The sequence below is a fragment of the Embiotoca jacksoni genome, unplaced genomic scaffold, assembly GCF_022577435.1.
Source record: "Embiotoca jacksoni isolate LCO1_2020_lvr unplaced genomic scaffold, fEmbJac1.0.p SCAF_16, whole genome shotgun sequence".
Taxonomy (NCBI): Eukaryota; Metazoa; Chordata; class Actinopteri; family Embiotocidae; genus Embiotoca; species Embiotoca jacksoni.
In genome coordinates, this window is record NW_027185296.1 from 2,785,374 (window position 1) to 2,797,820 (window position 12,447).

The 12,447-nt window shown below is 42.5% G+C and overlaps 1 protein-coding gene across 1 annotated transcript in view; it reads right to left on the bottom strand.

Moving 5' to 3' along the window:
• Window positions 1-3,455: 3,455 nt before the first annotated feature.
• The window catches only part of lingo3a (leucine rich repeat and Ig domain containing 3a), a 34,178-nt gene continuing 25,186 nt past the window's right edge, over window positions 3,456-12,447 (bottom strand). The window contains exon 2 of the mRNA XM_069150245.1: window positions 3,456-7,554. Within this exon, the coding sequence (XP_069006346.1) occupies window positions 5,661-7,493 (1,833 nt within the window). The 5' untranslated portion in view covers window positions 7,494-7,554 and the 3' untranslated portion in view covers window positions 3,456-5,660. The remainder of the gene's footprint in view (window positions 7,555-12,447) is intronic.

Here is a 12,447-nt window from a genome sequence, read left to right on the forward strand (position 1 = left end):
TACAAACACAGCATGTCCCTATTTATCAGCTGTCACAAGCTTTCAACGTGTTTTACCTAAAATGCATAATTCCTGCATGATCCCTGTTTCGGTCTAATGGGAAACGTAACTATAACCAGCACCAATATTGTTTTTATGTTTGCTCTGTTGCTTAATTTGTGTTATTCATCGTAAAACAGTTTCATAGGTTTTGAAGGTCTAGTATTTTGTGTTTTTGAACCAATAAAAAAAAGCTTTGTCTTTAAAATCTGGATTGTCATGTGTCACCTGGATACAAGTCTTATAACTGGCTACCTGGTCTTACAATTTGTTAACAATATCTTTTTATCCTTTTACAGCCTCACCATCAACAAGCCAATACGGCAGGAGACACTGTACTTCACCAGTGATACTGAATCTTCTGGGTTGAAACTAATTACTCAGAAAGTCTAGTCATTGGATTATGATTCAAAGTTGTAAATTCAAGTGGTGAATTACATGACATATGTCATATGAAGAATGAAGTAAACCTGGAGCTCATAGTGTCATCAAGTTTCAGCTGATTTAACATCCAACTTATAAATGTTTCTACAGGGATTGAATGTAAAACACAAATGAATATTCATTAATCATAAATTAATAAACTGCCTCCTCACAGCACAGTTAAGTGACTGTGCTTTTGCAAGTGACTGTTTTCATCTTATCTACTGCTCTGCAAGCAGATAAAAAGAAGCGCACACATTCTTTGAAGGTGAATTGTTGGTTCAACAACTGCTAACCACTATAATCCCATTTAGACCATGACATTTAAACCCCATGGTCATAAAAAAAATGTGTGATTCCTACCCACACACCCACATACAGAGGCTACGTTACATCATTTCAGCCACCCAATCGATGTTCCTATCGTACAGCTGGAAATAGCTTTGGTGAAGCAGAAGCTCTCTATCTCTGTCAAAGTGCATTCTGACATCATTTCCTGTCTTCACTAAATGAAAGAGGTGCTGGAGGGGAGGGCACATTGTACATTTTACCACTGCTATCTACTCCAAGGCAATACATTATTAAATGGATACAAGGCAGGGCAGACCCATCTGGTGAATGATGTAACTTCATGGTGGGATTCTGGTGTATAATACTCGGCTGATGACACACATCTCTCAGTGGCTCATCTGAAATTTTGGTAGCATGCATAATTTCTCTTTAGAGATCCTCACCTCTGCATAGATACCCACAGTCAGAACTTACCAAAAGGTGTGCGTGTGCGTGTGCGTGTGTGTGGGAGGGGGGGTAACAATTTTTAACAGGGTTTTATTGAAAGCTCTCCTCACGAGGAGGAAGATTTTAGACACCCAGCAGTGTAATCTGTAATGCACAGTGATGCTTAGTCATAGCCACATGACAACAATGACCTTTAGAGTATTTGCAGTGCCTTCAGTATATCATTAGCTAATGTTAATCATGCCAAGATTGTGACAAAGAAGAAGAGCTCCCCACCCCACCATAATGTTAATTATGTTTGTTCATATAAACCACAATTCTTTAAGATCTGTCCCCCCAATTTCAGAATAAAAGTGGTCAACGAGTGGTAAGAAGCCATTACATTCGTAACACATCCCAAGAAACACCTGAATAATTGAGCAGAGAATCATAACAAATGTTAGGCTTCTACGTTGGGCATTGTGTGGTACAATGAAGCAGTTCACATCTTGACATTCCTTGTATAATAGTGCTGAGCAGGCCCAGATGACTTTGATGTCTAAGATCATTGATGAGCAGATCAAGTTTAACACATATTTAATACATCGGACAGGTGCAAAAACCACACCGCTCTACAGAGGTGTGGAAAGATGTCATATTCTCAAGTGAGTCATTCTTTACCATCTTCTTGATAAGGTGTGTGGGAGGGGGGAGGGGATACAAGAGTGGTAAATACCAAGAAAATTGCATTCGCGTGAATGTCAGACCCACACAGTGACGGGATCTGGTGCCTCTGTTATTGGACGTGTCTTCCTGATTTGGGTTCACCTGTCTCCTGAGAGGGAATCAAAGTTAATCTGACTGATCACCTTCATCTATGGATGAAACATCTGCTAGTGCGAGTGATGTCTGCCATGACAATATGAGCATCCACAAGGCACGAGCTGTTGGTGGTTTAACAAACATTATGTGAATTATGATGTGAACCAAATACGTCCATAGTGACTTGTTTGGTTCAATGTGTCAGGGAAACTCTTTTGAAAGAATGATGTTCATGTTTCTAGCAGAGGCTGTCATCTGTGCCAGATCACACACTGATGGCATTGTGGAGGCTCGTGGCAGTGCAACATCTTTGTAAGTCATTACCTGTTCAGCTCACCCTCGTACAAAAATGTATTTTCAAGATCATCTTCAAACATACAAGTCAAATTACCTTGTTGATAATGATTAAAATTAACGTGCAAATATAATTTTCAAATATTATCTACTAGACAAAATGGAAAAACAATACATCTCTATTACAAAACCCAAAATGTTGAGTGTATGTGCACTGTAGGCCTTTAGTTTCCAGATGACACCTAAGTGCTGTGATAAGTTAAGATGAGTTGCATACCGGAACACTGCCGTCTTCCAAGCTAGTATTTATGTCACAAAATCTTCTCGTACATACACGTGTTAAACTCAAATTTAAGATGAGAGGAGAGAAAATTTCCCCTTTAAAGGATAAACGTGAACCCTGAGTTTTATATTCAAACTAAATAGTAAGTAAAAGTCAAACATCCAAGTAACTATAACCAAAACATGATTATCATGAAGCTTGGATCACTGGGTGTACTGGGTGCTGAACTTCTCCTCCTTCAGCCGTCCCTGGACTGCACACTGGTTTTTATTTGTCACTGACTTGAACAGCTCCCACTCAAAGCAGCACAATATCATCTTACTTTCCCAGTGATGAATAATGTTGGTAAGTCTGGTTTTAAACCTACACAAATTACCATACAGTCACAGTAGCTGCATGGTTAAACAGAAGCATTAAGCCCATGACAAACAAACAACACATAAAAGTGTGAATGCAAAGCTGCTTTTATCTGCTCACAAAAGATTTCATTTATTTTTGTAACTTTTGATGAATGCATAGAAAATAAACAATATAACCCGCCTCATACAATATGTCATGCTTTTATCATCAACTAAAGTGAGTCATGATGACGAGTTTTCTTCTAAACAGTATATCTTTTATGTGTCGAGTAGAGAGTGCACCGATCCTTCTGATTTAAACTTCTTTTTTTCCTTTTTTTTAATTTTTTTTAATCAAAATATGGCAAACCCCTGGGGAGACAGAAAACACAGCATTTGCAACACAAATTTCACAGTGGGGGGGGGGGGGGTCATAGGTCTATTGTAGACTCAATGATCAATGTACTTCTCAGACTGCCACCATAAAGACTGAGACCAGATAACTGCTATTATAAAATGGGAGACAAGACATCATCATAGCAGATTATATCACATGCTTTATAAACAGTGTGCTTCATTTTTTTTTTAATATAAAACAAAACAATACAAAACAGTCTAGTACAATTTCCAGACACGATGGTTTTCCATATTTACAGGATGAATTCGGCAAAAAACAAGGAAATTACGAGTGAAAAAATACAATGAAGAAGCTTAACTGATGTTAAATCAGTCCAGGAACATATTCACAGTTCATTATGAAGGATTTTGTTTGTAAAATGTGTTGTGCAGTGTATATACTGTGTAGATGAACACTAAATGAGGTCACTCTCTATTCTAGTTCCAGTCTTTACCATTTTTTTAGAAGAGTGGCAGGGTTTGCTGTTTCAGGAATATTTAAATGTATTTTCATTTCCAGCTAAAAGGTCAGTCATCTCTGAATTTAGAATACAGTGCTTACTATTAAATCTACAGTTTGGTGATGTTAAAATAAGAATAGTGGAAAAGTCAGCCAACAGAGGGCAGCAGAGCAACACTGTTGTAAATGCAAGAGTTGAAGTGAAACAGAAGGAGCGGGTTTGTGAACTGATGGTATTGGTTCCCAGCTGAACCTACAGATGAAGAGTTATGCCTTAGAGTTTGAATGGTGTAAAGAGTTGACCTATTTTATCCTTCTCTTGATCCCAAATGTTTACATTTTACTCTAAATCACTTCTAATTTTACCACATCATACACCTCTCTTATGGCTTATGTTGCTCAGAGTTAGCATGCAGTCATTTGCTGTTACACTGCTCAGGTCTTTCCAGTATATCGTAACTCCTCCTCTCTAGCTCAGTTTCATTTTGACCTTTGGGCAAGGTCTTTCTCACATTAGCATTTTCACTGCACGTCTCGAACACATCGAAGTCCTGATGAGAACCCACTTAGCCCCTTCACCTGCTGGTGAGCAGATCCTCCCCACTGTCACATTTACAGCCAAAAATAGAGAACTGAACTGAAACCTGATGTCCTTCATGATGTGTTGTGTGAGCTCACGGAGCAGAGCGGGCATGTTTTAGGTAGACTGTAGGAGCTCTGCTTATAACTGGACTGGATATCACTTATTTCAAAAAGAGACTTTAACAGTTTAGTTACAGCTGAACAGTAAAATCTGATTAATCACTCAACGGTACTATAAACAACGACAAGGATTTCAAGGTCAATTATTAGAAAATATATAATACATCTTATACAGTTTATATTCTACCTATACAACGTTTGGGATGAAGGCATCCCAACAAAATGTTCAATTTACAAATACCACAAGTTATTAAAGGTAAGAAGCCAACTCTGTACATGCATTCATTTTTACATACAGTTAGTTTTTTTCAGATGAAAATTCTTGTACAGAGTTACTGAAAAACAATGGAAAATCTAACTAGCAAATGTGCATTTGCAGGTACTGATTTGTCACCACATGACTGTGCATTGGGTCCCATTTGTAGCTTTATCTGCAAAATCCCATTTTTGTTTAAAACATCTTTCACCAACCTTTAGCCAGTGAGAAGTAACTTTTCTCCACCACACCACTGGACTGACAGTGATATTACATGGTGCTTTGTGGTCAAATTGGCAGTGTTGCAGAGTGTGGTCACTTGGTGTAATCGAGTCTGTACAAACCCACTGTCAGCAAAATGCCTTCAAGTCATGATTGCAAATGAGTCTAAATATGCAGTATATAGCTGGAACTATTCAAACACATATTGGCAAGTCCTTGGCATTCACGGAGCACCACCCTGGTATTGTGTATCCATCAGTTTGGAGATAGAGTGCACGAATTGCCTCAGATGGAGCAGAGAGGTGAAGTCTTTTACAAAGATGAAGAGGACAGAGTTCCTTGTAGGGAAGAGGAAGTTGGCAAGAGCTTTGAAGATGTTAAAGACTGAAAGGAGTGCTTTTGTTGCTTTGTCTTTTAACAGTCTATTCAACATTGTGAGCCATCTAGATTTACTCTGCACAATAATGTGAGCACACAACAAAAAGCAGTAGAAATACTATCAAAGCCTCACCGACTGCCTTTTTTCATACATATAGTAATTTTTACCATAACAAAACCTTGTATCAGTAAAATGTCCTATAAATAATTGATTTTCATATGTTTCAAGCCCAACTTTAATGTCTTCAATAACCCTTTATGTCTTAGTTTGTGACTGCTTGTAAACAGTATTGTGGAGAGAATCCTGAAAAGAAAAGGAGTTCTGAACAATCAAATCATTTTCATGTTGAACTTGCGTGCTCCACCCTGTCCTCCACTGGCTGCAGGTCCTTCCACTTTTCTGAAAGAATATTCTACTGAGAAGTTGTTTTTGTGCTGTCCTCTCCCTCGACTCCACACAAAGAGCAGAATGAAACAGAACAGGACCACTCCCAGGAACATGATACAGCCCATAGCTGTCGATATGAGGATCGTCTTGAGGTCCAGAGTGAACTTCAAGAAGACTCTGGTATCATTCAGATTTGTGTCATTAAGATCCCCGGCGTAGTAGGTACGATTGGCCATGAGGGCTGCATCTAGAGGCAGCCCGCTTACTGTAAGTGTGGCAAAGTAGGTGTCATTTCCACCAGCATTGCTGGCTATGCAGATGTATGTTCCACTGTCTGTTACCTGGGCATACCGTATTTCTAGTGTGCCATCTGGTAATACAGTTAGGCGGCCACTGCTCTTTGTGGTAATTCGGCGGCGCTGAGGAGAAATCCAGAATATCACTGGTGTTGGCTCACCTTCTGCTCTGCAAATGAATGACACTACCTGCCCCTCGCGGGCAGATATCTGCTGCAGCTTCCTGTTGCGGATTTTGGGCTTCTGGCAAGTGAAGTGGTCAAAGAGAGCCGAGTCAGAGAAAGCGTTGAGAGCCCTTCCTTGCACTTCAACAGGTGTCTGACAGACAGGGGAAGCACCGTCAAAATTGAGGGTCTTCCTGCGCTGAAGGATCCAGAGCAAGCGGCAGTCGCAGGCCAAAGGGTTTCCATCCAAACGCAGCGTCTCCAGAGTGTTGACAGACTGAAAGGCTCCCTCTTCCAGGGTCACCAAGCTGTTAGTGGAGAGGTTAAGAAGGTGGATTTGCCTTAGACCACCAAGCGCGTATGGCTGCACTATGACCAGGTTAGTATTGACAAGATGCAGCTCCTTTAGCCTGATGAGGTCCCGCAGTGCCCAGGACTCCAACACAGAGATAGGGTTGTAGGAGAGGTTGAGGCTGGTGAGGTGAGCCAGACTGCGCAGGGCAGAAGTGGGCACAGAGGTGATGTTGGTGTGCGTAATAGACAGCCATGACAAGTTGAGACCCTGTAGGCTGTGCGGGGAGATGTATTCCAAAAAGGGCCAATGGTCAATCTCGAGACCTCTCAGGTTTCCCAGCCTCCGGAAGTTCTGGTCCTCTAAGGTGGAGATACTGAGGTAGCGGAGCCGTAGAGTCATCAAGTTATGCAGGTAAGACAAAGACTGGCTGGACACCGATGTCAGGTTGCACCTCTCAATTGTCAACTCTCTCAGTCCCACTAGACCCAGAAAGGCCTTGTTAGAGATATAAACCAGGTCATTGTCTCCAACTTCCAAGTTCTTTAGACTTTTCAAGTCTTGGAAAGTAAAGTCCAAAAGAATTACAATCTTATTCCCACTAAGGTCCAATAAAGTTAAATTGGAGAGATGTGAGAAAGCCCCCATGGGGACCAGCTTCAACTGGTTACCCCTCAGTGAAAGCGATTGCAGGTTCTGGAGACTAGAAAAAGCATTCGGTTCCAGGACGCTGATCATGTTCTCGCTCAGGTCCAGCTTTTCAAGACGTGGGTATGGAAGCAGGTCACCATGCTCCACCCAACGAAGTTTATTCCCACTTAAGTCCAGGATCTTGGTGTCTGGTGGGATTCCGTCTGGCAGTGCGGACAGACGTTTGCCATAACAGGACACAGTCTTGAGCTTGGCAATGCACTCGCAACGCTGGGGACATCCTTGGCCTTGTGTGTGTGACACTGTGATCATTAGAAGCAACAATAAGAAAGGCAGGAGCCAGCCTGCATCCTGGCCCTGGCTCACCCCCATGGCTCTCCTTTCTCCCTCTTCCCCCGTCTCCTGCCTGGGGTTGAATCACTGGGCCAGACACCTGAGGAAAGAGAGGGAGGGATAAAGAAAAGAACAGGTGGGGAGCAGAAAAAAGGAGAGGGGGAGACAAAAGACAGTGAGACAAATTAATTAAACTCAATTCCCCTTAAACAGCAGCAATCAAACACTTCAAATGAGTGGAATTACAATTACAAACTTAATTGATCCAACACAGCAGTGAAATTAAAGCTCAAGCTCCAAGATCCTCAAAGGACTGGGTCTGTATTCAGTTGAAACAGTTTGGTTCACAATGGCTGGTTTTGCCAAGCAAGCAGTCAGGTTTTAAGATCATATACCATTAAACACACCAAAAAAAAAAAAAAATCTCTTAATAGCTGAGTCAGTTTTAAATCTGATGGTTGTGTTGCTCTCTAGCCGCTCTCTCTATCTTATGCATAGTAAATGAAAACAGGGAAATTGAAAATCCATTTTATTCATAGGACCTGGCGTGAGAAATCTTAAAATGCATGAAAAGCAAGAACCATCGTGGGCTCTTGAAAGGCTTCAGCAGCAAATAGCTCAGAAAATGCACTCAAATGGCCCATTTATATATTTCAGGGAACATAATATCAACAAATAGACTTACTGCTCTGTGGAAGAAAGTATCAGCATGTTAACAGGCTAAATAAAATATCAAGGAGATGCTAAACATTCGGCAGATGTATATCACAGTATATTCAGCCACTAGTGTCTTTGAGTAAATGCCTGACAAGGTCACCCACCGAGGCAGAAGGCTACGACTCAGTGCATCACAATAACTCAGTCTATCGCATCATCTGCATGAGTCTCGGAGGCCTATCATGAGAGGAGCTGGCCGAGCCTGACCTGCGAGTTGGTTTCATATGACACTCGCGGACGTACACGCACGATGCCTCTCTCCCACCCAGTGCCTCAGTCTGCTGATGGGTGTTGACAGCAGAGTGGTAATCCCTTTATAAACCCATTGTGAAATACAAACTAGTGGGCTGGAAAGTAACTCCGGAAAACATATTCCATTGTAGTGTTATAACTGGAGGATGAAGCCGACAGTGTGTTAGAAGACAATGGGAAGCCACGTCTCCTGTGCCTCACATAAATGTACATACTCTCACTGACACGTTCGTCCATAAAACACACCAAAACGCTGGAAACAAGACAGTTTCTTTCATAGCTACTGCCCACTATTTACAAAATAACAATAAAGACATCCATAACTGTTAAAGAAAGGAATGGGTATAATTTTTAAGACCACAACGGGATATAACAACACACACACACACACACACACACACACACATACACACACACACACACACACACACACACACACACAACCATGCACCAAATCACCACAACCATTCAGGTTCAGGTATTTTGGCATTCCGAGGAGGACTAACTGTGTTCAAGGCCTTCAAATTGTCACCTGCTACTATTACAGATGATTAAATTACTCCTTTAATGTCACTCACCTCCACACATGCTGTAATTTACAATTCATCCTGGCTCAGAGATGAATATTCCCATTAGCCAACCTGCCACCGAATAAAATTTGCCCACAAATTTTGTGTCATTCACAGTGGTCTAACAAGGCTCAGTAGACAAGGAAGCAGAAGATCTTTCTGCACCCATGGGCAGTGTTTGTATTTTGGTCTTTGTAACTGCGAAAAAAACAACAACATGGGAGCAGTTCTGGAAGCACTGACAAATTTCACCTTAACTCTCAGACATTCTCAGTATCTAAAACTGTGGCAAAAAAAAAAATCGGCCATGAATTAAGAGATTTAATCACCTTGTAACACAGATGTTCACAGGGTTCAGACATAAATAATGCGCATTTTTAATACAGCTCTGCTCACTGATATCATAACGTAAGTCTGTTCTCTTCACTCACTGGGCTGGCTTCTGGCTCTAAAGTAATTTTCAAAACTAATACCTCACTGTGAAAATTTTCCTCATTTACATTACATTTGCTGATACTGCAGACAGACTGTATCCATAGTTGCTTATGAGATGATGATTCACGGAATCTGTACAATTTCCTTTCCCACGGTATAGTTTTGTGAATGTACTTTGCTGGCTGCTTGATACTGTCACGATTTGATGCGTACCCAATGCCCCGGGTCAACGAACTCCTGGACCGACTGGGCACTGCACGTTTCTTTACGACACTGGATTTAACCAAGGCCTACTGGCAGATTCCTCTCTCGCCAGAGTCCAAGGAAAAAACAGCCTTCTCCACTCCGTTTGGGTTATACCAATTTACCACACTTCCCTTTGGGTTGTTCGGTGCCCCGGCCACTTTCCAACACCTCATGGACTGGGTGCTGCGTCCGCATGCTGCATATGCTGCCGCCTACCTGGATGATGTTATCATCCACAGCACCACCTGGGCGGAGCATATGCAGCGGGTGGGGGCAGTGCTGGAGTCCCTGAGGCAGGCCGGGCTCACCGCCAACCCAGGGAAGTGTGCAGTTGGACGGAGGGAGGGACGGTATCTGGGGTACCACTCGGGCGGCGGGCAGGTGCGCCCTCAGGCAGACAAAAAAAGAGGTGAGGCGGTTTTTGGGGCTGGCGGGTTATTACAGAAGGTCCCTCAGATCCGGTCCAGTGGACGGAGCAGTGCCAGTGGGCGTTTGAGAGGGTGAAACAGGCTCTTTGTGGGGAACCACTCCTCCACACATCTGACTTCTCTCTCCCCTTTACCCTGCAGACTGCTGATGCATCGAACAGAGGGCTGGGGGCTGTTTTGTCCCAGCAGGTGCGGGGGGTTGACCGCCCTGTTCTTTACATCAGCTGGAAGTTATCGGAGAGGGAGGCCAGGTACAGCACGGTGGAGAAGGAGTGCCTGGCCATCTGGTGGGTGGTCGACTCCCTGTGTTACTACCTCCTGGGACGCCCATTCACCCTCTGTTCGGACCACGCTCCGCTCCAGTGGCTCCACCGCATGAAAGATACCAACGCACGGATCACTCGGTGGTATCTGGCTTTACAGCCCTTTAATTTCAAGGTGGTCCATAGGCAGGGGGCGCAGATGACCGTGGTTGACTTCCTCTCCTGCTCTCGGGGAGGGGGGGGTTGCATGTTGACATTTGTTTAGCTTTTAGTTATTCTGACGTTATTCTCATCAGCATGATTTACAGTGGGGTCATGCACCCTGCATTAAAAACAATATCAACTCACCAGCTCCTGCAAAAGTTCAACATTTGCTTTCCGTAAACAGCAGGTGGGCAGTGACTGAACCAGCAGTAACCACAAACTTCCTCCCTATACCGACACATACCCATCTGCTGGCCCCCAGTCATTTTTAAAATGTCTCCAATTTCCCTGTCAGTCACATGGCCAGGTTTTGCGAACCCATATCTGGTAGCAGTCACTCACTAATAAGCCCAGAGGCCTCAGGCAACGAATGCATCACAGGTCAACAGCAGGTGGATAGAGCAGTGTGCAATGTAGTGTACAGCAGTACATTGCACACTCTCCCTCTTTCCCCTCCTGCCAGCGCCAGGCCGATCCACACAGAGCTGCTGTCCAAGAGACTACTGTTACCTGGTATTAAGCTGCAGTCAAAAATACACCAGTCAGTGTCACATCTCTTTGATTATGCAGCAGGAGTACAACGGTGCTTGTCACCGTTGACCTTCATCTGATGGAGGTGAAAGAACAGTTTCTCCTTACAGGGGACTGACTGACTGACAACCACTTTCCCTTAGTGCTCATATTTCCTTTGCACTTGTTTTTCTACAAGGATACATTTCTTGAGGTTTCACACTGAGTCAAGTGGTAAAACTTGATCTATTTAGTAGTGGAAGGAAGTCATTAAATGATAATAAAGAAAAACTTTTAAGAGGACACAGCACTTCAAAAGCAGAGTAAAAAAACAGCGATAAAACTATAGAAACAGTGACTATAATTAATATTACTAGAATATAGTAGGATTTTATATATCTGGTTCATCGCATAAATATGCTGTTCGCTTCAGTAAAGTTTAGTTATGTAAAATGTCAGGATATTCACCAAACAAAACTACACCAGCTCTGCCTTGCAGACGAAATCAATATGCAGCTCTGCCAATCCGAGCATCGGCTTCGAGAGGACAATACTGTAGGTATTTAATGTTGTCATGGCGACACCTGCACGTCTCCCTATACCCCTCCCCTGCTGCTTCAAACGCTGTTCCTAATCTCCTATTATTCATAGTGAGCTTAAACGCACCTGTCCTCTGAAGCCGTCAGTATGCTTCCCGCCTCTGACCTCAGCTGAGAGCTCGAATCATTTGTCACCTGTCTGAGCTGGTGTTGCTCATTTTCTCAAAGCTTTTTGAAAAATATCACTGATGGTTTTTCCATGTATTTTACAAATACCATGGTCATTACAAACAATCTATTATAGAATAATGCTTATTACTATAGCGAGATAGTTGATAGTCTATAGTTTTTGCCTCTCTGTGTTTTCACCTCCTTCGTTTTGGAGTCTGCGTTTTGGTCCTGTTTCCAGTCAACTGCTGCCAAAACTGCGACAATAGAAAGATGGTAGTTGTCTGTCACTGTCAAACACATTAATTACATATGAGTGCATTGTCAGTACATTCTGTACGCACATCCGATAGCATTAGACAAAGTGGTAAGTTTGCTTTATTTCATTATTTTTGTTGCCAGGCAACATTTAGTCATCTCACACACGTTATTAGAAACAACTTTACCGCCTGAAGTAATGTTCTATTCTGGAGGTGCCTCAATATTTATACACAAGGGGGATGAATTGATTCGAAACAGCTCTTTTTTCTGTTAAAAGTGTTATGCTGTTCGCCACACCAGCTTTATATTTTTGGACACTGCAGCTAACAACACTGACAGTTAAAAACAAGACTGTAAAATTATTAAATAAAAGAAAAAATACTGACTTTGTAAGGCCAAAG